The 26663-nt window shown below is 32.0% G+C and overlaps 2 protein-coding genes across 3 annotated transcripts in view; both read left to right on the forward strand.

The window, feature by feature from the left end:
• The first annotated feature begins 2700 nt into the window (after window positions 1–2700).
• LOC143257632 (ras-related protein Rab-39B-like) lies at window positions 2701–10968 on the forward strand. Its single transcript, XM_076516664.1, has 3 exons — window positions 2701–3095; window positions 5579–5720; window positions 6754–10968. Exons 1-3 carry the CDS (start codon window positions 2878–2880, stop codon window positions 7039–7041), a joined length of 648 nt encoding a protein of 215 aa, XP_076372779.1. The 5' UTR covers window positions 2701–2877; the 3' UTR covers window positions 7042–10968.
• A 10806-nt stretch (window positions 10969–21774) lies between these two features.
• The window catches only part of LOC143257633 (dnaJ homolog subfamily C member 8), a 35557-nt gene continuing 30668 nt past the window's right edge, over window positions 21775–26663 (forward strand). The window contains exon 1 of one of the 2 annotated variants that reach the window (XM_076516665.1): window positions 21775–21907. In XM_076516665.1, coding sequence (XP_076372780.1) covers window positions 21842–21907 — 66 coding nt within the window. In that variant the 5' untranslated portion in view covers window positions 21775–21841. Of the gene's footprint in view, window positions 21908–22520; window positions 22656–26663 lie in introns of those variants that run through there. The other variant, XM_076516666.1, reaches the window with a different exon arrangement.

The following is a 26663-nucleotide window of genomic DNA, read 5'->3' on the forward strand; positions in this document are numbered from 1 at the left end:
ATAATTGAAACAAAAATGGATCTTTGGTTTTGGGGTTGCACTTAATTAAACTCATTTTTCTCACAGTCATTTCTATGTAACTCAATCTAGGTACAATCATTGAACCAATTAAGGCTTTATATCCTTAAAGATCCAGATATTGAAAGTGTTAGTTAGAAAGAAGATTTGTATACAGCTTTTGTAATATGAAATAGATCACCACCAAAAGTATCTAGTTTCTTGTGACAAAAGAAGACATCAAATTTTACTTTCATTTTCCCCTCTAAAACTAACATGCTTTCCATTCTAATGAAATTACATTTGTAGATTTGGCAGGTACGAACCTGTAGATGGGAAAAAAATTTGAAATGAATATTATATTTCGCAATTTAAAATATATTTTTAAATTTGCCATAATGTCTGATTATGCACCCTTGATATTAATTTGGACTGTTAGTAGTTTTGACTACCCTCCAGTAGAGCTTTCACAAAAATCTCTTTATGTATGGGTTCGTATGTTTGTTATTTTAATATTGAGTATTAGTTGGTTGGTTTCATGGTATAATTCTTGATTTTAGAACTGACTGCAAGTCCACAAGTTATTCCTCGCACTTTTAGCTGTAGGTACATTTTTTAAAATTTTCAGGTAATCTATTGGCTCAATGTTAGAGACAACCGAAGATAGTATTGGCATTGTTGCCATAAACACAAAAATAAATACGTTTTTAATACATGTGTATTAACTATTGTGGCCACTGAATCTCGAAGGATGAGGTGCCTCGAAAATTTAGCCTCTAATTAAAAACAATATTTTATATTGCTAAGGGCAAAAATTTTGGAATTGAGGATAGAATGTTAAGTTAGTAAAAAATGCAATAATTTACGCATAAATAATTAATGAAATATCAATTATGCTTGAAGCAGGTTTTATCAGATAATGGCTTTTTATTTCTGTTTTCGATAAAAGTATAATATTTCATATTCGTGTATTGTAACTAAATTTGTAACGGATTAAAAGTTACAAATCACGAAAAACGTTTAATAAAATGTATATTTCTGGTGTCTCTTCCTCCAGGTCAGCGTAAGTTTACTTACTCTCTCACAGCATCGGAATTTGGGTCTCAAATGTCTGTTTTGTTTTGATTTTCGTGCAAAGCTACACGAGGCCTATCTGCACTAGCCGTCCGTAATTTAGCAGTGTAACACTAGAGGGAAGGCAGCTAGTCATCACCACCCACCACACACTCTTGGGCTACTCTTTTACAAAAGAATAGTGGGATTGACCGTAACATTATAACACCCCCACGGCTAAAAGGGTGAGCATGTTTGGTGTAAGAGGGATTCGAACCCGCGACCCTCGAACGCATTAACCCACCTGGCCATGCCGGGCAATATTTATTTTCTCCCCAACGGAGAAAGGAGCGAGCATGTTTGGTGTGACGGGGATTCGAACCCGCGACCTTGAGATTGCGAGTCGAACGCCTTAACTACCTTGCCATTCCAGGCCTGGAAGGGTAAGGTTCGAATGACCTTATATCCTATTGTAATATGTTTTCTTATTACTGATTTGGTATGTGGGCTATTGTATTTTATGTTTTAATGTGGTTTGCTTATTCATTATTTATCTCCTTTACAGCCCATGTTCATGTATTTTATTTAGCTTATGTTGTGTTTATGTTAAAAGCATTATTTCCTTCCTTGTATTGTTGTGTCTTTTACATTTTTTGTGGTAGAGTTCATGAACTGTATTATGCGTGAGATCAGCCGTAATAAGCGCTGTTTAGCTATGTTTATGATTAGTGTGATATGTGTTTCAATATTGAGTAATGAAGTGATAAAATGTATTTTTGACTGTATCAGTGATTTTGTTTAATGTTTATTTTGACTGTTTTGTTCTTGTAGTTGTTGTGTTATGTTTACTGTGGCTTCGTTTCTGTATTTCGTTATTCTGTATTTGTGTGTAGTATAATCAATATAGTGGTGTAACCCAGCTATTTATATTCGACCATCGTATTTTTACAACATCTACTTTAGTTCAGTTCTGAAATATCTATCTAAATTGTTACCTATGATACAAAACTATTCTATAAATTCTTGCTTCTGAAATATTTTTTGTAGTTTGAAGGTATTGGTATAAATGAGTTAACAAAGACTTCGTTGATTTTATAAGTGTGTATACGAGAATGTAAAATTTGAAATTTTATTATTATATTGTTAAAAATAACAACCACTCTACTTTTAGCTTTATCCTTGGCTAACTTAATAATATTTTTTTTAATGAGATTCAAATTGTCTACTCTTCCATGATGAGTGGATAAAACTATAATCAATATAGTGGTGTGACTCAGCTATTTTATATTCAACAATCGTAGTAAAAAGGATTTGATAGTATTTTGATCTGTACATGCAATATATTTATTTATTTAAAATAATTGTGTATTATTTATTATATTTGATATGCAACCTTCCAGTACTGACTGTCTAATTTAAATAACGCAATTTAGTAGTTGAGTAAGAAAGCACATTTTGCTAATGTGATAATATGTAGCCAAACAACGGTTTATAACCGTAAGGAAGAATTTTATTGATGGTGGGACACACTATATGTTTCGACAGGAGATTGTTCTGGTGTGTTGCAACATCACTAAAATTCTTCGTTATGCTTACTATTAACCCAATTTAGTGTATAGTGATGAGAGGACGCTGTTGAAATAATAGGAATTACGTCATATGGTCACGCTATCTATGTTGTTTACTAGTTAGGCGTATGTACTCGAACGGTTTTTATTTATTCTATGTGGTGATGTTAGAGTGATTAAGATTGTAATAGTTTAGTACATTCGATGTGTTAGTTATTTGGAAGTAAGTTCAGAAAGGCCTAATTTGTGTTTGTAAGAAATGGTTGAGCCTATTTTTGAGTATCAGTTCAGAATAATTCTAATTGGAGATAGTACTGTTGGAAAAAGTACTCTGTTAAAAGCATTCACAGAAGGGAAATTTGAAGAAGTGTCTGACCCTACAGTAGGCGTGGACTTTTTCTCCCGTCTAATTGAGATCAAGGACGGGGTAAGGGTTAAATTACAGCTGTGGGATACTGCTGGGCAGGAAAGATTTAAGTAAGACCCCATAGGTTTAACATAAATCATATAGTTTCGAATCGTAGCATTTTGAGTATTACTTCGTTAACTACGATTTTTTTTTCCAATTTTACTGATTATAAATGTACTATTTACGTAGGGATATATTAATTATTATTCATAAACGTAAATTTAAAATTAATGAGAAATTTCGTATATTTCCGTAAACTTGACTAAGCTTCGATAAATTTTACGTATAATAAAATATAATAATAATAACCACTAGTTCACTAAAAATTTTAGTTTGTTGAAAATATTATGAATATTCAACGTTTTTTTAGAGTAAAGAAACCCAATAATTACCTACCTTTCGTTTTTTGTAATAGAATTCAGTACATGCGATTAAAATTCATGATCGTATACATTCGTATTTATGGTTAGGGTGTAAAATAATATTCAGAGGTTGATGCCAAAGTCATTTGTTAATCGTCCTGTCCTTACATTTATTTGAAATTCAGTGTGTCACTCAAATTGCAATTTTCATGTGATCCTTTAGGAAGCTAACCAGTTGCTTTAATAAAAGAAAAGAGGCAGTGAAATACAGCAGCATGTACAAAAAATTATGTTAAGGGAAAAACTTAAAAATGTGGCAGTGGTGCACAAATGTAACAGTGGAATTGCCCTGTGTGTACATTTTTATGTATGTTATATATTTATGCCATAGATGAAACTCTCTTTGAATAGGATGCAATTTTATTGATTTCTAGTCGACTTGAGGTTTTTATTTTTAGGTGGATGGTTAGAGTGATATTTTCTATAATCAAAGAACAATTTATGTAATTATATTCATAGTTTTAAAGAATAAAATAAGGTAAGATGATAAAATGCCATTTAACCTTTCAGTGTTGCATCACCACACACTGAAATAGGCCATTTAAGTAAACCCTAAATATTCACATCCACAAACCTATCAGTGAAAGCATAAAGAAATTTAAACTGACTATACACAACTCATCATTAGGTATACCATTCTGTCAGTTTATAATGTGAACAAAGAATAAATCTTACTTTTAAAAACTTGTTAGAACTCTTAATCTTGTTTCTAAAGTTGTCTTTATCATATCTCCATTAATAAAAAACCTTCCATAATCATTCTGCCAAACCTTTCAGTAGTGTTAAACATCTGGTTTATGTCAGTTTGTAATAATGTACTCCAGTAAAACAAGTAAACTGCTTTTTATTTAGTAATACACACTTTAAGATAGCTCACATGCTTCCAGTCAAATAACTTTGTTATTAAGAAATGTCACCTGGTGGACATGAAGTGAGGTGGCAGGAAAATATGTATTTATAATAGAGCTCAAAGGTGTTTTTATTTTTGTATATTTTGAACTTTCTGCCCTCAATGCACAATTTTTAGCACTAGCCTTGATGGGTGAATGACATTTGTTGTTCTTTGATACAAGATAATGATTCATAGCTCTTACTTAACAAAGGTGCCCTGGATAAACTTTGGAGAAGAGATGTTGACCATAATTCTAAACTTAATATCAACATGAAATATTGCATGCTTTTATCAGTATTCACAAGTCTTTTGCACACAGAAAATCAGATGTGTAATGAAAGTATTTGTACCCAAATACAACTGTGAATTGCTGGTGTCAATCAGACTGTGACTGGTCAGAGTGTAAGATAATATTTATATGAAGATGTTATTTCACTGTGTGTGCATAACCTCTAAAATGCATGGCTACAGTTTTTTCTTGTTGTTCAGTTTCCCTGTACATTACATCAATTGGTAAGTCAGCAGTGGAAGTGAAAATGAATAGTTGTTGAATTTCACTCTGTAAAAGATCATAGAATGTGCATCTTGCCTCCCCACTTATACAATTACATAGTATTGATTAATTTTACAGTCTAATGAACAAAAAGTATGTTTAATGATGATGATGATAAAATCTCCATCCAGCAATAGAAGTAAAATTACATTCATTTGAGGGAAAGTTACCCTGAAAATTACTTCCCTCTTTTATGTATATATTACTTCATCCATGCAGTATGTTTACTTTCATTGGTCCTAACCAAAGGAAAATGAATAAGCCATACATTCCCAACTGGGAAGGCCAACTTAAAAATGAAATTTCAAATCTAAATTCTTCTGTAATGTGGGAATGTAATACATTTTAATACCTGTTATCAAGAAATAATAATAATAAAAAAGATAGGAAAATAAGTATTGGAAATATTTCTCAATGAATACCATACTTTGTATTTGAGAGATGGTTTGACAATGTTTACATATATACTTTAGATAGATGAAGAATAACAGCTAAGGGTTTTGGAAATATAGATTTATCATTTAAACTGGAATAAATTAACATGAAGCATACATTTTTCATGTTTTCTCAATTATCAAAAACAAATGTTAATTTCAGTATAAATAGAATGCTGTTTTGAAGGATTAAAATGTGATCACATGATATTTCTTACTGAAGCAGTTCAATTTTGCTTTTTCCTTTTAGGACCATTACTCGATGCTACTACCGAAACTCAGCTGGAGCGTTATTAGTTTATGACATAACTCATCGACAGAGTTTTGAAAACTTAGTTGACTGGTTGTTTGAAATACGGAGACACATAGAACCTCACAAAGCAGTGTACCAGGTACATAAGTATGAAAAAGTTACCCTAACAGAGGTTGCTGTTAGTTGTATTTGCTGTTGATTAATTGAAAGCCCCATTACTTGTTCAGTACTGTTTTCTTGAAATCATGACACCCTTAAAAAAAAAAAAAAGCTTGTACTACCAGCTAGTCGCCTTTTCTCTGGTTACCAGTTCAAAATTAGTGACAATGGCAAATAACCTTAGTAGCTTTGTCATAACAAAAACAGTGTGAGAAAGTTTGGTGATGGCATTTCAACTTCTTGGATACCTAACAATCAAAAACAATAATAGCTGGAAATCACAATTTCAATTAGTTAATTTTTTTGACAGTCTCTTGGATTATAATTTCAATTAACAAGTTATTGGAATAAGCAAAAACAGTAATAATTGGAAATTAGTTTTGATTAATTAATTAATGTACATGACATTAATAATAACATAATTGATTAAATCACCTAAAGCTCTTACCTGTTTTGATAGTTTTTTTGAAGAGAATTCAATTCAGTTTATCATGCTGAACCTTGAATCCAGTTACTGTTACTGGTATGGTAAACTGGTATGTTAAGTTACTGTTTGGTATGGTAAACAAAATAGCATATCTTATGTGTTTGGGGAACCAAGTTTTCCTTTTTTTTTCAGTTAAACAAAACCACAGAAAATCATAAATTTACTTCAGTTTTTATGCATAAAAACACCCTTGTAGCATCCTAATTATGTTATGTAGTCTCCAGTTCTTTTATATACACAAGCTATAACAGTCTGACAATAACTTTAAAGGTCATTTTAAATTAGAGAAATGTTTTAAGAAATACATTATCCTACTATGAAAACTATGAATAAATCAAAAAGAAAAATGAATTTAAAAGTGAAAAAAGTGTTAAATATGGAGCACTTGTACTTAAGGTTAATTACTATTTAATGTAAGATGATTGTTTTAAATTATTTAAATACTTGAACAACTATAATTATATAAGCATTTTAGTCTAAAAATAAAACAATCATCAACAAACTCTGTAGATGTCTTTTTTTGCAGGTTATTGCTTGTAAAACTGATATTAAACACTGTAGAGAAGTGACTGTGGAAGAAGGAAAGGCATTTGCCGAGTTTTATGGAATCCGTTTCATTGAAACTTCGGCAAAAACTGGAAGCAATGTGGAAGAAGCATTCTCCCTTATTGCCAAAGACATATACTTAAAAGTCACATCTGGAGAGTTACAACTAGAGGATGGTTGGGATGGAATAAAAGTGGGCTTTACGAATCCAAGAGTAGACGATTATTATCTTGTTGAAGGAAAAGCTGAAAGGGGGCACTGTTGTTAGCTTATGAATTGTTATGAGAAGAGATAGACTTCTTTTAAACAGAGTTAAGTAGTTAAATTCTAGATCTCATTTCTTGTTATTCCCAGATGCCATCTTTGTTGCTATTGTTACATCGTTTATTTACACACAAAGACTGTAAAACCTTTGCAAGTTTTTGTAACAGTGTTTTGTCCTGCTGCTTACAAGATCTCCAAACAACACTGCACAACAATTTTTTTGAAAAGTTTTGCTTCCTGAAAAGATTTTGCTGATTGTGACAGGTACTTGGTGGGTGAGCACAAATATAATTTTGGTTTTGCTTCATCACGTAGAAACTCTGAGAAATAGACAGTTAACTGTTTACCGGCAATAACGTATTTAATTGCGTTTATGTTTCCAATATGCTATTAAGTTTAACATAATTAAAAGTGTTTTGCTCCTGATTTTCATTTGTATTCAATGTCTGGTGCATCACGTTGCAGTGTCCAACAGTAGTCAGCAAGCATTGATGGATTCCAGTTCCCCTGATATCATTTTTCTATTGTAACATTGTCCTCGTGAAACTGAAGATTTCAATGAAATGGTATGTGATGGGCAAATTTGGATGTTATTTTCATGATCAGCAGCCAAAAATCTATAAGGAACACCCAACAGTGTTCAAGAAGCAGAAACTTTGTTGTGCAGTGCAATCATTGGACTGTTCCTAATCTAGTTTCTGTGAGGAAATAGAATGAAGCATTGTTATCTGTATGTATGAGTAAACATGCAGTCATTTAGTGGATATCTCAATTAGAAATGAGTCAAGCTGAACACTTGCCTGTGCAGTACAAAGCATTGTTAATAATGTATTTCTGTTTTTATGATGTTTTACTTATTATTTAAGAAGATATTTTTACTACTTTAGCCCTTGCCATGCCACTTCTCATTGGTTAGTGTATTGCAATCTTTTTGTTGTGGTCATAAGTTAGAGTGACTGCACATGATTAAATCAATACACGGAATGTATAACTAATTCTAACTTCTGTGATGTCATGTTCATGTAATGTATTAATAAGCTAGCTAGTGTATGCATATGTATTTTGCTGAGTTATAGAAAATATGCTAATGTAATATGTTGAGTGTTTGAAATAATTTTAACATCTCAGGCTCGTGGCTCTTAATATTTTATACAATTATTAAATAATCTCAAGAACATGCATAGTAGATAAATATTTTCCATAATAACCAACTTCTGTTATTTCCCTTGGATATGTTATTTATTTGAAAGGTGAAATGGTAAAAGGTGTGAAACTACAAAGGTTTGGTTTATTGTATTTCTCCATTGTGAAGTTTCTTAGTTACAGCTAAGAATGTGCTATATTCAATTGACTTGAGTTGGGTGTAGATGGGAAAAAATTGGCTTTAATTTCTTATTGTGTTAGCGTATATTTTTGCTCAATTTTAAGTAGTCAACTGTTTTTAAAAAAATGAATGAGCAAGATTAAACCTGTCAAGAACATCTTTTCACTTTCAGCAACTCTAATTACCAGCCCAAGCTAAACTTACCATTTAACATCCATGTAGATATGTTCTTGTCTAACAAACACTGAAGCATGTTTGAAGTCCTAGAATATTCTTTGTCCTTACATAAGTTTACAATCAAAAATATTAAAATGCACATTTTGAAAGATCAGGTGATACACAGTTCTTCCAACTGAAGTCATTATTTTGATGTCTTTGTAATAGAATTTTTTAAATTCATAATGTTTAGATTTGTTACTATTAAATACAATGTAAGAATTCTGTTTCACAGTGTTTGTTTGTTTAGTTTTCATTAGTTAGTGAGTTTTTTGCTAAACCACAAACCTTGCAGCTTCTCATATATTAAAAATAACTCATTTTGAACTGATGACTGAAGTGGCCCAGTACTTGTGTGAAGTATCCCATTTCTACATGTTTACATAAGTTTTATAGTCTGGTTGAAGGACTGTTTGGAACTTGATCCACTTACAGCAGCTCAGAGACAACATTTGAATTGATAGCAGCTAAAATCATTGTCTACAAATGATTGTATTTATTTGAGGCTTGTTAAAATGGCCTTGGCGAATCACTATTCCTCACATAAGCTGTTCTTGACTCTGTACTAGTGGGCTGCTACAAAAGTCAAAGCAGAATCTTTGTATCTTGTTTTTTAATCCTACAGTGTTCTTATACTACATTCCTTATAAGTCTTGTACAATTAAAGAAAAGTGGTAACCTTATTTTTGTACCCACATTAAATTAAATTAAAAAAAAGGAAGTGTATGGATAGCATACAAAACCTGTATGTGATAATAAATTCTACAATATACATCTTAATTAAGTTTTTGAGTTTTGAGTTTTGAGACATTTTAAGGCATAAGTTTGTATTGATGATATACTGAGCAGTACTGAAGTTTTAATACAGAAATTGATAGGGTTTGGTGTGTTTCATTTTTATAGTTTCCTTTTAACATATTTTATTGGTCATTGTTTTTTTATAAATTGTACATATCTCCAAAGAAGTTTGGAGATACAATGTAAATTTAGATCAGAAATGTTTGGTAAATCTGGATTGGATGTTTTTGTTAATGTATTATCTCGCTGAAAATTTTTCATTCGGCCACTTTCAGACTGTTTTTTATCTGTCTGCAATAAATAACTTTATTACACAGTCCAATTGTTTATAAAAAACAATGTATATAACTTGAATTATATGCATGCATGATATATTTTATTGTGAATCTCATTTATATGATAATGTCCTATTCTTATATCTTCATTATTCAAGGGTTTTACTAAAGAAAAACAAGTTTAAGGAGAAATACATTCCTTAATTTGCTTAATACTGGATTACAAAAGTTTAAAGAGGTTGGTTTGATGAAAGGTTATAGTAAAAGCTTAAGAATATTCACAACTTATATATAAAAGAGATGATGACATGTGATCCTAAACATTGAGATTCTTGTCAAATAAAATATTGTTAAATACCAAATTAAACATCTCGAATTTGAGAATAACATCAGTGTTAACTGATTTGTGTTGCTACAAGATATTGTTTTGTAAGTTGCAGTACAGTTGTTGAATTGAAGCAAAATTATGTGTTTTGTATCCTAGATAGTTAATTGATAGTGAGTTAATCAGTATGTAGAAATGTTTTAAAGAGTGTAACATTTCTCTAAAAGGATCAGGTCTGTCCTTGAGACTTGGTTAGAAATGAAAATGTGATGTTTTTCCTTTTTTCTAAAGAATTTATTGTTTCAGATGACAGAAAAATGGATATCTTTTGGTATGAGCACTTTATGGAAGTAATCTGATGTATTTTGTTTGGAGATACAATGTAAATTTAGATCAGAAATGTTTGGTAAATCTGGATTGGATGTTTTTGTTAATGTATTATCTCGCTGAAAATTTTTCATCCGGCCACTTTCAGACTGTTCTTTATCTGTCTGCAATAAATAACTTTATTACACGTAATAAATAGCAACATTATTAGTGCAGATATTTGATACACAAGCCCTCGTCATACTGTATATATCCAGTAGAAATCGATGCGATAAAACACTGGCTTGTGAGTTCACGTAATAGGGCAACAAGTACTACGCTGTTTGATAAATCTTGTGTTCTTTGCCCATATGCAGTCCAATAAACTCGAAGCAAAATGTACCCGATGAGAAAATATTCTCAGGAGCTGCGTTGTTTGATCAATTTGTATAGAAATAATCTGTCATTTGATGGTTTAGTGTGTGTGTAGCATTAAATATTACCCCTTGTTTGATTTTTCAAGTATGGTATGTTGAATATAGTTATGTTTAAATGATAACGTATTATAACTATTGAATATTACACCATGTATAATTTGTTAATTTCTTAGTACAATGAATTCATATCACGAATGTAACGTTCCTTAATTTTCATAGTAAACTTCTTTATATATTTTGATACCAACAATGTATTGTTTCTGTTTAATGTCTGTGTTAAGCAATTTACACGAAAAACAATGTGACAGAGTAGTAGATTTTCCCAGCAAATGAAACGTAACTGAATTTTAAATATTTGAACTGCTTTGTTTCGTACCGAACACGCTCTTCTCCCAGCGGATTAGCGGTAAGCTTTCGAATTTATAACTCTTAATCCATGGTGCAGTTCCCCATGGTGAGCTAATCAAAGTTAGCACATTATGATGTAGTTTTACGCCAAACAGATACTGAACACAGCTCGGTAAATCGCGTTTTGTGTTTGCGTCGTTTTGTAGTTCTTTAAACATGTTTTTTTTTACTACATACGTTTTCGAAATTATTAATGATAAACGAAAACAAAATTCAATTTAAACGGTTGTAAAGGGCAGAGTAATATGTATGAGAAACTTTCCAACTAACTGTTTATCGGGACAAATCTATTAGCCGAAAACACTCGCAACATGTTTCTTCCTCCCTCTCTGTAGTGGTAAGTATGAAGGCTTTTTAACAATAAAAAAAACATTTCATTACCAATGCTGAGCAAAGCGCAGGTTGCCCATTATGTACCTTTTGTATTTATCCAGAAACATTTTTTGTCTAACTTTAAAAAATCAGTGGTAGAAATAACACGTCCATTGTGTAGTTTTGTACATAAATATTTTAATAACATCACCTTTGTTTCCACAGCTTATCATACAGTAGACGTGTATTTTGTTAATTAAAAATAACATTTAGTATATAATGATAAAAATCCAACCTCGAGAGAATTATCGTTTCGTAGTGAGCCATATTGTTAATATAACAGTTGAGTATGTTGTTATTGTTGTACCTGGTTAAATGTATCGTGTTCATTAGGTCACATCAAAAATGATTTTGTCGCAGTTACGAAGTGAGCAGTAAAAAATGCATCGAAATCAGGGAAATATTAATGTCTCATGATATTATGGAAATAGTAGACATTATAATGTTGTTAGTCTCATTTAGTCCTCAAGATATTTTAATTTTTCTGAAAAAATAGTTACAGAAAGAAATATTAGATTATAGCAAATCGTCTGCTTTTACTGTTTTTAGGCCTCGTAAAATTTAATCCTGGATTCCAGCTATAATGAGTGCGCCTGTTGCACACATTCTTTACCGTCGTCTGGTCAAATAAACCTCGCCCTCCCTACCTCACTTTTAAATTCGCTTCCTGCACCTGTGTTACGTTTGGGCTTATTCTGTTGGTGTGCTTTATAAGAAACTTTAATATATTTTATTGATATAAATTTCAACTTACAGAAATGTAATAAGTTTTCGAGATTTCTCAACTAAAAGTTGCTGTTATTTTTGTCAATCGAAATAAATATTAAAACTCGAATGAATGGCAAGCGCGAAAATGCAAATGGAAAAATAATATGTCTGTGTATTTGAGTACATTATGGGAAGCAGCTGAAATCAAAATACATATCCATGTATTTTTGTCTGAAATTGTATTACTCAAAATATCATTGATAAATTGACGATATATCTTAAGGTGTTACTAATATCGTGAACTTTTAACTTAGGTTTTAATTTTATATAGTGTAATGTCACACTACACGTTAAGAGGCTGTTTAAAAATAAATATTAAAAGTGGATAATAATAGAACAAAATGAAATTAATGTTTTCAAATAAAATGTTTGAGTGTTGTCGAATTAACGTTGAAATTAAGACCTTCTAGGCCAAACTTTTATTAAGTTAAAAATACTCTACTACATTTTCGTTAATGTTTTAGTTGAATGCTAATATGAAAGCAGGAATACGCTGTTTTATATAACTAAATGTTTCATTTACTGGCATAGATTAAGTAGGAATTGGAATTAATTTCTGAAGAAAATCGTATGATTAGTAGTGTTTGTATCGCGGCCGTGTTTTTGTTACCCTTCCTCTGTTTACCACGACGATTCGAACCCAGAATTTTAGCGTTGTGAATTAATGAACTTCTGACCTATTGGTGGGCAGTTATGTTGTTGAAAACATACATTTATTTGAAAAGCTCGCAACAGAAGAAGCACTACATTTGTAACCGTCAGAGGGTACAAGATCTTACGTCATTGATCTTGAAAACCGTAAATACAAGATCAGCAGAAAGTCTGAAAGCTTATAACGCTAAACAATTGAGTTTTGATACCTGTAGTGTGCATGTAACAGATAGGTTATTTTGCATCTTTATGCTTAATTTAAAAATAAACAACATGTTCAGGGAAAAATGTTAGCTTCAACGTAATCATAATTATTTTTTTTTTCTAGTAAATAAACACAAAGCTAGAAAAAGGGCTATTTGTGCTGTACCCATCACGGGTATAGAATCCAGTTTTAAAATTAGAAGTCATCAGACGTTCCGCTTAGATAGGGCAAAAAATCTGAACTGCAAAACTAATGGCGAATAATCACAGAAATTCACCAAAACCTTGGTAAGCAATAATGCTTATGCTGGAATTATGAGAAGAGTTTTTGTTTAGAATTAAGCACAAAGCTACACAATGGGCTATCTGTGCTCTTCCACAATGAGTATCGAACCCGGTTTCTAGCAGTGTGAGTCTGCAGACACGCCACTGTGCCACTGGGGAGCAATGAGAAGACTAAACATTATAACGTCGCTAGTCCCATTTAGTCGCTCAAGATATTTGAATTTCCATAGAAAAATAGTTTCAGGTAGAAATGTTGAAATTTGGTATGACTGTGGCAAGTCGTCCGCTTTGACTTCATGATTTAGAACTCGCAATAACCCATTTTGTTATAATTCGTGATCAGCAGACTACGATTAAATGCTTAGGGTCGCTCGACTCATCATCTGAGGGTTCGAATCCCTGTCACATCAAACATGCTCGTCCTTTCAACCGTGGGGACGTTATAAGTTACGATCAATCCCACTATTATTTAGTAAAAGAGTTGGCGGTGGGCGGTGATGACTACCTGCTAAATTAGGGATGGCTATGATAGATAGCCCTCGTGTATATTTGCACGAAATTAAAAAACAAAAAAAAGAAACATTTTTGTACTTGTATTGTGTCGTACGAAGCTTAACTCAATAACCCAGTTTGTGTATTTATTGGGTTTTGTGTAAATTCTCAAATTTAATACTCATTCAGTGTTTATAGAAACTTTGTTATTAATGTAGTATATTTAGTTCCTAAACTGTCTCAGTTTTTTTATTATTTTATTTTATAGAACATATGCTACTACTAGATATAAATTACTAAACAAATGTTGGTAGAAAAATATATTATCATCAGTTAAAAAATATACCCCACCCCCAAAAAAAGTTTCAATATTAATACATTCTGTAACGAAATGTCATAAAAATGATAAATAGTGAAAATCGGTGCCAAACATTAAAAAGTTATGAGTTCTGGATGGGACTAATAAAAGTAGGTATAACAACGATTAATAAACATTGTATTTTATTTGTTTTAAATTTCAAATCTAAAACGTTAATGTTTACTTGAAGGAAGTCCCAGTGGCACAGCTGTATGTTGTCGGACTTTCTACGTTAGAAAGTCATGGTGGGCAGAAAACAGATAGTGCATTGTGTATCTTTGTTCATAAGTTGAAAACAAACAATACCTAAGGATATTGTTTTTGTTCTATGTTTATTCTTTGTTATTTGTTTGTTTTTTTTGGTTTACGACTTCTGTAAGGGTGGAAAGGTTTTAGACATATAGACTGGTACTGCTACTGCAGTTTCACATGAAAAAAAAAATCAGTTACATAATGAAGAATGTGGTTTAAATTTGTATATTTTATTATTTCTTTTTTAAAAAGATATAGAATGTGTGGTAGAAAAACGTGGTAATACTTTGAGTATTCGAAAGCTTATTTTTGGAAGATTGTTACCAATAATACAAGTATTAAACGTATTGTTAATTTACCCCATGAGGTAGTCTTACTTATTCGGGTTTCAAAGAAACGTTTGAGTATCATTCCACTCTCTTTGTACGCTATGAAAACAGGACCCGACATGGCTGAGTTAAGGCATTCGACTCATCATCTGAGGGTCGTGGGTTCAAATCCCCGTCGCACCAAACATGCTCGCCCCTTCAAACGTAAGGGGCATTATTATAATATGACGGTCAATCCCATTAATCATTGTTAAATGAGTAGCCCAAGAGTTGGCGGTGGGTAGTGATGACTAGCTGCCTTCCCTCTGAACTTTTGACGGCTAGCGCAAATAGCCCTCGTATAGTTTTGCGTGAAATTAAAAAAACAAACTACGAAAACACCTAGAAAACACGTTCATCATGAACCAGACATGAACAGATACTTCTATAATAAAGTCAATACCTTTATTGAACACAACAAAATCATATACACACCAAAATTTCCAGTTAACACATGAATAAAACCAGAGAAAACAATAGACTGGAGCACTCATCAACTAATAAAAGATATAACAGTAACGGAAGTACAAACAGCTATCAAAAACAAAAAACAAAGCTCTTGGAGAAGATGGTATACAAGCTCTCCTCCTAAAACATGGTACTCAGAAATTATATGAGCACCTAACAGCCTTATTTAACTTATCATTATCAGCTGGATATATCCCTGTTTCTTGGAAGGAAGCAGTAATTATTAATGTTCCAGAAAGAAGGAAAGCCAGCGAATAAACCAAACAATTACCGCCCAATTAGCCTAACCAGTTGCATCAGCAAAATTTTAGAAAGAATAATTAGTAACCGACTATCTATATACTTAGAAGTAAATTCAAAATTACCCGAAATTCAAAACGGATTTAGAAAATATAAACTACAGACCATCTAATCAGATTAACAGAAACAATTACAGACAGCTTTAACAAAAACGAATCACTGTAACTTGCTTTCTCGACATTGAGAAAGCATTTGACACTGTCTGGCATAACGGATTACGCCAGCGGTTAACGGAAATGGCTTTACCCTAGGTAATTATTTGCTGGCTATCTTACTTCCTGGACAATAGTTTGTTTTTGAATTTCGGGCAAAGCTACTTGAGGGCTATCTGCGCTAGCCGTCCCTAAATTAGCAGTGTAAGATTAGAGGAAAGGCAGCTAATCATCACCACCCACCGCCAACTCTTGGGCTACTCTTTTACCAACGAATACTGGGATTGACCGTCACATTATAACGCCCACACGGCTGAAAGGGCGAGCATGTTTAGTGCGACCGGGATTCGAACCCACGACCCTCGGATACGAGTCGAACACTTAACACACTTGGCCATGCCAGACCTCCTGGACAATAAAACGTGTAAAGTAGATGTGAATGGGGCTCACTCAGGGTCCTTTTCACCTGAGGCAGGAGTCTCGCAGGGAGGGGTAGTTAGCCCTATATTATTTATCATGTATGTGAGTAATATGCCACTATCGGACCCGAATGTAGGTTTCCCATCACAATTTGCTGACGATTTAGCGGTCTGGAAAAGTACCCCCATTCCTTCAATAACAGCAACAAACGTCCAACCAGTCCTGAGTAGAAGAATACTGCCAGAAACATAAAATAAAAATAAATATTCCGAAAAACCAAGGAGTACTATTCACCAAATTAAATAAACTGAAAATAGATCCACCCAAGTTATACATGAATGGATCGTTTTTACAGACTGCTACTTATGCAAAATTTTTAGGATTAACTTATGATACCAAATTAACGTGAATACAGCATACAAACAATCTCCTGATTAGAATCTGGAAAAGAGCAAATTATGCAAGAAGTCTTTCAGGTAAAAATCAAGGAACATCTGATAATATAATAAAAATCTACAAAACGTACATTAGACATATAACAGAATATTAATCTCCTACCTGGATAGACATAACACAAAAACAATTACAGAAACTACAAAAAATACCAAATTCAATTTTAACTTCAGCCTATAAAGTACCACGTAGCACTTCATCCACAAGTATGCAAACATAGAAACAATATCTGAAAGACTCTTGCATAATGCACTAAACTATTTTAATAAGAATTGGCATAAAAATGATTTAATGTGTGATCTACGTACATGATGAACATAGTCCTAAGTACCTCTCTCCTATAAATATATATTTGAGAAATATAAATCAAGCCACCATGCACGAGACACTTAAAACTAGTTGTATTTTATTTTTTCCTTCTTCTTTCCTTTCGTTTATTTTATTATTATTACTTCATTTTTCCGATAAATATATATGGAAAAAAAGGAAAATATATATATAAAAGTAATAAAAAATAAAAAAGGGCAACTCAATACAATACATGGACATTGCCCTGAAAAGGGCCCAAGTGCTGTGGATCACTCTGATCCAAAAAGCACTACAATAACAACATAAGTAGTAGTCGACATGAAAGCTAGGTATGAAGGAAGAGGTCTTGTGGACCTGGCCCTTCTGGATATTCAAAATAACATACCCACATAGAAGAAGCGAATGAAAAGTTTAAACAGATTCGTCAACTGTTTTCTAGTATCTTTATGCTCACAAGTTTTTTAACAACTGTTTTATTTTTATTGTTTCATCAACGTTTGCATGATGAAGAAAAGATCTCACACACAACATGTTTTCTATATCCAAATTTGTTTTTAACAAACCCACACTGAGTTATCTGCTGTGCTTACTGCGAGATATGAAATCCGGTATTTTAGCATTATAAGTTAGGAAACTTACAGTCACGAAGAATTTTTTTAGGATATCGTGCGAACGAGTAGTGTCTACTGTATATAAGTTTCTACAAAATTATTGATAGTATATTAGTGTGATTCTACAAACTCAAATTGTAAAGTTGTTTCTTGTAATACTGTTTATTCCTTTTTACATAATTTCGGATTAATTTCATTATTGTCTACAATAAAATAAAATAAATTATTGCGACTACGCAATATATAAACCACATGGTTTTAATTGTTTAAATAATATCTGGTATTACTAACAGAGCGCACCAGTGGCTCAGCGGTATGTCTGTGGATTTACAATACTAAAAATCAGGTTTCGATACCCGTGATGAGCAGAATACAGATAACCCATTGAGTAGCTTTGTACTTAATTCAAAACAACAACAATTGCCACTAGATTTATCTCACTGATGAAATGTCAAAATATTTTCAACTACGAAATTCGTTTTTCTTGTTTGCCGTTGCTTGTAAGATTATTTTTTTAAAAAAATCAACAAAAACTTTGAATTGACCTGGTGCAAAAAATCATTATTTTTCGATGTAAGGTATTTCACTGATCGTTTTGTGGTTGTTTTTTACACTAACTGTCCTAAACAGTACCAACCTACCGCGAATTCGGCGAAACTAGTCTACTGCAGAAGGCGTAGCAAAATTATGGGCAGATCAGAGTTTTACGTTATTTACGGATTGTTTCGTTTCTTCATTGACATTACACATTTCAGAGAGGAAAAAAAGTCACATTAATGGTTATTATCATCCAAACATGATTACACTCGTAAGCCTGGTGTAATAAACAGGGTAATTAGAAATAATAGTTTTAAGGCATCTAAACATTTTCGTGTTTGAAAGCTTAAGAAATAAAAATATAATTTCAGTAGTTTTATTGTGTAACGCTTCGTTTGGATGGTTCTGTGACGTTTGGTAACCGATATTTTACTGTGTAATACTATGCTTTATGGTTCTGTGACATTTTGCCTCGGTAATTTTACTGTTCAAAGCTGTACTTGGTGATTCGATTTTGTTTGACAACTGATATTTAATGTTAGTCATTATGAAAATTAATTTTACATTTTTTTTTATAAGAATAATGGAAAACCAACACCTAGCTAAAAGATAGACGGAAATTAAATAAATTAGTAACACACATTTTAAGATGTAAAAAAACAAAATACCAATAAAACGTAAAGGTTTATCGGTTCACTTAGAGTTAAAAATGCTATTTATTACATCCTTATATATATATACAGATGCGTTTCTAGCTTACAGATTCACTTCAACCTTTGGTTCAATTACAACACTGAAAGGTTCCATAACTTTTTTATTCCGACTTTCATCTATAGCTGCTAGTTGTGGTCCCATTACAGCGTCAGTACTGTGTTTACAGATTTACAATACAAAAATCTGGAGCAGTTTCATTCCTCATCGTTGACAGATCGTAGATACGCTAGTGGGTATCTTTGTGCTAAAACAAGCAACAAGGTTTTAGTTGCGACAGGTTTTACAAAATGCTGACTTACAGGCTTCTTAATCCGTCATTTTATTGATGGTTTTCCATTACATTTCCTGTAACGACCGAAAAAGTTTCAAAGGAATGTTAATATCCAAAATACCATTACCATTAAAATAAAATAAATGTAGCTTAAAATTATACCAACCTATTCCGTATAACAACATATGAAACCTAATTATTCAGTTGTTAATCTTCGTGTGTGTGTTCTGCACACAGTATGACATTTAAGTTAAACAAATGTTAAAAGGTCATAAACAGCTACTAATCCTTTCTGTCAGGTAAAGGTTGCATGGGTTACAGCTGGAAACTTGTAATCATTTTTGCCTTGTGTCTGCCCGACTACTCCATCTCAGAAGGTGATACAAATATTTGTACAATTTGGCAAGAGCTAGTTCGAAACTATTCGCTATATAGTACACTTCCTGAATTAGTGTTTTGTTAATGCTGTTTAATTACCTGAAGGACATCATTGTACTTTCATATCATACGGTAATACAAAATTTAAATTATATCGCTACTTCTGTTGCTGAAAGGAGAAAGTGCATTCGATAATAAAAAAATTCAACAAATTGTGTTTTATTTTATTTGGTATATGTCACATGCTTTCTGGTATTTTCAGCCTTAACAGCGCCTTATGCATCACATGGGCTGAATCCTAAAAGTTAGCGACCTCTAGTATTGAGACATGACGATTCTTAATTTGAAATTTCTAACAATAGGGTTTGTTTGTTTGTTTGTTTGTTGAACTTCCCATAAACCTCTTCGAGGGTTGTCTGGGCTATTCGTCCCTAATTTTGAAGCAGTAGACTAGACAAGGAGCAGCTAGCCAACACCACAGACCTCTAACTCTTGGGCCACTCTTTTATCAACGAATAGTGGGACTAATCGTCACATTATATCACACCAACACAGGGGACAGTCTAGTATAAAATTGTGAATTGAATGTTATGTTTCTCATTTTCCAGAGGAGGGCACGTGCTCTTTCTTGCACTCCTGCGGATGCGCATGTGCCCACAACCTAAAATGAAAAACCAGAATGACAGCAAAAGGTTTCGATCCAGTGACCCATAGATTGATGCTTGATCAAATTCAGTAGTATATCGCAGTTCGAACCCGGATATCAACAGTCAGGAAAATTAATCACTGAAGCACGCCAAGCCCTACTATTTAACACTAATACAGAATCTATCTATATATATATACAGAAAGTGTTATCTATGAAACAGTCTATGTTTTACGAAGAGTTAACAATACAGTGAAGTTCTTTGAACCTTTAACTGAAGTAAAATAATAACTGTAACTGTCGTTTCTTACAAACATGACCGTAAACTAGCTATCATTTGTTTTTATTGGCTTCATTCACATAGAACTGAAAGTTACAGCTTGAAAGCACTTTTTACCCCTGTAGAATATTGACTCTAGTTACGATGATAGTTACAAACAGTGTTTTAAATGGTCAAATTTTTAATTGAATTGCTAATTCATTATTCACTTTGTAATATAATATTATTAAATACACATATTCTTGCGAATGAAGGCTGCAATTCATGTCCTATCAGTTTATCTATTTATTAATTTTATTAATCTCGTTTCTTACCTGATTAGTCGCCCACAATGGGCTATCTGTGCTCTGCCCACCACAGGTATCGAAACCCGGTTTTTAGCGTTGTAAGTCCGCAGACATACCACTGAGCCATTGGGGGGGGGGCATTTTACGTTTCTCAAGGACGATGTTTCGAAAAACACATCTAGATTTTAAACATTTACTGTCTAGAGGCATAATCATTATTATGTTTAGAGGTCAAACTCAACATACTATACCACTGGCTACAGCACGAAGGGTCATAGTTTGTTTGTTTGTTCATGAATTTCACGCAAAGCTACATGAGGGTTATATGCGCTAACTGTCCCTAATTTAGCAGTGTAAGACTACAGAGAAGGCAACTAATCATCATCACCCATCGCCAACTCTTGGGCTATTCTTTTACTAACAAATAGGGGGATTTACTGTAACATTGTAACGTCTCCACGGCTGAAAGGGCAAGCATATTTGGTGCGACGGAGATGCGAACCCGCGACCCTCAGATTACGAGTCGAGCGCCTTAACCACCTGGTTATGCTGGGTTTTTGCTACAATAACACTGTTTTAATCATGAAACAATTCCGAATTCCCGGGCGATTATCTTTGCTGAAAGTTGAAATCTTGTTAACAGATAGAAGATACTTAATTAGAGCTGTATGAGATGGGTGCAGCAATAAAAATATTGAAACATTAAGATATAGAAATAAGCCGATATTGAGTACTAAAATACAAGTATAACAAAACCTAAAATCAAACTTTTTTAAATATAGTGGCTGGGACAGCCTGAATGGACCAAAATATCTCTTGTCGTTCTTGAATTATATATATATGTATAAAATGGCAGATGTTTCCAAGGAAACCCTGCATTTGGCATAATTTTATTCTTTAATGCTACTCCCCCACAAAAAACTAAAACAAACAAACAATAAATTCGTGCATAAAGCTAGTATCTAGTTATGTGTTAACATTTTGACAAAATCTGTTTTATAGACATTTAGTAGATCTATGATAAAATAAATGAAGTGTCGTCTATTGACAGATTGAGAAACTAAAAAATAATAAAACATCTAGTTCAGACACCCTCTAGTGAGTAAAAGCTGTATTTGTTAAGAATTTTTCTGAAAAAAATGGCGGCGGGTACTGGTGGTTGTTCATCATCCTCGGATTCATTGTTTAACAGTTTCTATGTTGAGGTTTGTGTAAATGGATAATTAACTAATTTCAGTTATTCTTTTTTACTTAAACGTATTTCAAAACTAATAAAATATGTTTTTATATAATATTCTTAATATGTTTAATCTAACGACATTTAGACAGCCGTAACGTAATTAGCGTAACTTTTAAATTTAGGTATTGCAAGTTTTAATGCTATACAGTATTAATATAATCTTAGTATTATTATATAACTATACAATTGAATTTTAACAGATAGGTCTAGGGTAAGTAAAATTATACAATGGAAGTCTTCTACTACGCTAGGTTTTTGAATTTGTAATTTTATAACACTAATAACGAAGCCTACTAACACTGTATCAGATATTACTTTGTTGGTATTACTGCTAATACATATCCATTTCCTTGTAAATTATTTAAGTGTTGCCATTTAATGTACTTCAACCACTCTTTTAAAGGTCCTGCTACACAGGATGCTGATAGTCATTATAAGCAAAATGCTTTACTAGAGATATGCAAAGTCCTTTTTAATTAGGACATTTCACAAAATCCTGCTGATAAAAGCTGAGTTGAAGATGATCTAACAGGTATCTGAAGGAACAGTCTTGGATGAAAAGGTGCTATACAGCTTTTTACTGAGATAATTTGGTTCTACTGGGATCTGTGGAAATCAGCATAGAGTGAAAACGCAGAGAATGGATCTAGGGTGAAGCAGAAAAAGCCTATTAGCACCTGTTTATAGACGTATTGTTTTTTATGCCAAAGATGGTAAGAAAGCTAATTGAATATTTATTGTCTTGCAGAGAAATGAAGTGTTACAGAAGGCTGGTGGAGCATTCAGTCTTTCCAAAAGCAGCATGAGGGTGAAGCTGTAAACTAGATTTTTCTCTGGATTGCTGAAAGAAATGATGAACCACAAATACAGTGCCATTATTATGATGTTTGTAACTAACTTAACTGAATAATATAGAGAGTGGTTAGCTTCCAGTCAAAGTATGATGAGACCATCATCTGGATGTACAGGGCATCTAGTGGTAAAACTATGCAAGGAAGCTAATAAGCTCACAAGAGAAATCTCTTTAGTAAGTCTGGCACATACTGGCAGGACATTGACCTCCTGTACACCAGTAATGTAGAAGCAGCAATCATGGAAGTTCTTCCTCATGATTTAGAGGGAGTGAAACTGCTGCAAAGCAAGGTATCATATTGTTAAACCAGGAAAAGCAAAATATGGTGAATTAAATGTTTCATATCTGATAAGAATACTACTCATAAAATCAGTGAAAGAACCTGTTCTGTATTCTACAGTGTAGTCAGTCACCATGAGATTATCACCTACTAGTTAACTAGTTTATTGATTATGTAAGATGTTATTTCACTGTGTTTCAGAGTGTTAGCAGGCATTTTTATTAATAGTATCAAAATAATACTCATTAAACATGAGAGACTCTTAATTCACATTTCTACCTATATTTAGAGCTGTTATATGTGTTATTTACTAAATGTAGGCAGCATTTCATATATTCTGATACAGTTTATTGGTTAATTACTTGATAAAGCACAGATTTGTGTTCAATAATTACATGTAGACTTCACAGTCACATTGTTATCTATGTGAACAATGCTTCAAATTTTGCATTTGTTTTGTAAAGGATGAAGGTTGTAGATGCCATTTGCACTTGGTTGTAAAGCTTTTCAAGTACATAGCTTCATCTTAAATTGTCCTATATCAGTATAATTTTTAAAAATGTATTCAATTTTTCTAACACTATATAATAAGGCCCTAACCTTTGGCTTTATGAAATTAATGATACTGATAATAAGGCATACTCACTTTAAAAAAAAAAATCAACCTTTATTAGGAAATAAGATAGCAAAACAGGAAAATCATTATTTCTGAAACTGAATATTATTTATTAAATGATTTTTAATGTTTTGTTTTAAAGTTATTTTACAGTACTCATAATTGGTGTGTGGTGAAATTGAAATGAATATGGTGTTACAGGTCTTGCATTAGTTCTATCTTTTTCAAGAGGAACATCACAAGAAACCTTGCAATTATCAGGAAATTCTGAAATATTGTGTGATTTTTTTGCAGAGATGAAAAGTTAAGGCTTCCCCTAATATGTTTATCAAGAAAGATTTGGAATAAAATATTATTATTATCAGGAGATTTTTGAAGAGGTTTTTAAAAATGGATTTAATGATCTATGCTAGAATAATTTAAAAACTGTGTTTTGAAAAGAGTGCAGTGTTGCAGGAGATGTACATTGAAGTGTGTGTTGACTTGAAAACAGTACACTATAAGTTCTGGTACATTTACCATTTTAACATGTTCCATTACAAAATTTTATGAGTATGCACATATATTACCAAACAAGTCTTTGATACATGATTTGAGTAATAAATGTCACTAAACTAGCAGAAAATGTTACGAAATCCAAAACAAGAATAAAAATTTGTCTACTGCATTGGCAACAACTGACATGCAAGACACACTGATCGTTGCCAAGCATTTGACTATTTTTATGTTTCTTTGTGTTGTTTATGGCTTATTGTTGTCAGTCTATATATAAAACAAAGTAAGTGAAGTAAAAGAACATCTGTAATATGTTTTACATTACAGACAGGTAATGTATGCATAATTATTGTACTCATATTAGTACTTAGTGTTATTATCAATACTTACTATGCATTCTCACATAATCTTCCAGGTTCAACTTAACTTTAATGTCTAATGTGCCTCTTCCACACAGCTGCTTATTGTTTCACTTTAGAAACATAAAAGATGTAGAATTATAACAATTTTAACACAATCCTTTTTCACCAACCAAATGTAACTGTTCATCCTTAATATATTTTAAGATCAAAAACAATCTCACAGGCATTCCTCAAAATCTGAAAGGATGCATTTCTTTTTCAAATAGTTTGATCAAATGCTAAGAAAAATTGTACGTTTTGTTAACATTTGTTTCCCCTTTTTAAGTTAAGGTGCAATAAATGATTTACATCAAGTGTTGATAAACCTGGTAGTGTTAGAAAAACAGTACATTTATTGCATAACAGATGTATGAAGGTTTATGTAAATGGGGCAGATAGAAAACAAATCTCAAGTCACATCTTGCTTACTCTGTCTCGCTTTTTTGTGAAGTTAGCCATTTAAAAAATGAATCATGAGGTGTTTATTCCACATTTTTACAAATGTAAATTTAAGCACTTTAAATTTCTTTGTAATATTTCTATATATATTAAGGTATTATATCATGCTAGTTACTTTTTCCAAATACCAAGTAATTTATATGCTAGTTGAGAATGTTAGTGAACATTTACTTGACAGAAATTTCCAAATTAACCCACTGTAACACTTGTTTATATATAGTGTATATTTAATAAACTTTGACAATAATGGCCTTATTCTGAACCATTCCACATAATTTCTAGGTCTTCCTATGGTTGATATTAATATTATGTGTACCTTCACAAAATTTTGTGGGTTAATAGTAAACATTACAAGGTTTTAGTACTCAAATCTTTTTTATTAAGTTGTAAGATTTTTAATGTATTTTTTAAATTTTGAATGTTGACTATCTAACATGCAGAGTAAATTTGATTTTAACATTAAAATTATTTTACGTATCAGCAAATTGTCAAATTTCACATACAAAATCTTTATAGCCTCCAATTAGTTGTTAAACTTTTTTTAAATAAAAATTTTTATTTTGTGTTATTTTCAGTATAGTATCTTTGTATGGGTTTGGTTGACCTCATAATGAACATGAAAAATTAGGAAATAGATATAAATTATGCCTTTTTGTTCTAGAATTACAACAAAAATTATAACAAGAAACCATAAACGTTTAGTAAATAACTTAGTTCTCATAATACTATACATGTATATTTATAATTTTTATTTTATTAACCTTTTGGTTAACTTTTTTAACTAACATTACATGAGTTGAATAACATGGCACACATGCAGTTATGTTATATCCATTAGTATAAAACTGGCCTTTACAAAGTCACTTATCTTTGGTTTTTTTCTAGTGAAACAGTATTTTATAAAATATAATCACATTTCAGTTATAATACATTACATATGTACACATTTTTACCATTTACAAAATATTTTTCTGCTGTTTTTTTAAAACATCGAGCATTACAGAAAGAAATATAGAAAATTGATTTTATTTCTACTTACCATGTACTCATTTGCTAACTTGCCTGAATATGGTAAGCCTTGTTACATTTTACCTATAGAGGATGTAAAACTTTTTTTTTTTTTTTAGGTTTTATGTACTTGTTTTCAAGTGGCAAAATTTTATAATTTACTTTATCAGTAGCACAGGATCCCACTAATTTATCAGGCTTACTAGCCAAACTGTATTTGGGTGAAAACCTTTTTTTTCATATTTCAGACAATATTTTCATTTACTCTTCCCTCTTAGGTTTAAGACAAAGAAAAATCTTCTAGTGGCTATAAAAATCACATGGGGAACATTCTGATTTTTCAATTGTTTATTTGAATGCCAAAGACAAATGTAGATGTATGTAAGCATTTCCAAAATATTGGAATTGGATTTCACCCAATCCATAATGGAAGGGTTAAGTGTGCTAATTTACTGAAAGAAAAGATGACTGGATAAATTTGGTGATGGATGGGCTGTTTTACATAATAGATTAAGATCTCCGACTTATTTTCTCTTGGGGTAACTTTCTAAGATTATTAAGTTTAAAAGATCATCTTGGTGATGGATGAGGTAACCACCTCTGTTTTGT

This window comes from Tachypleus tridentatus, chromosome 7 (genome assembly GCF_004210375.1).
Source record: "Tachypleus tridentatus isolate NWPU-2018 chromosome 7, ASM421037v1, whole genome shotgun sequence".
In the NCBI taxonomy this organism is placed as follows: domain Eukaryota; kingdom Metazoa; phylum Arthropoda; class Merostomata; order Xiphosura; family Limulidae; genus Tachypleus; species Tachypleus tridentatus.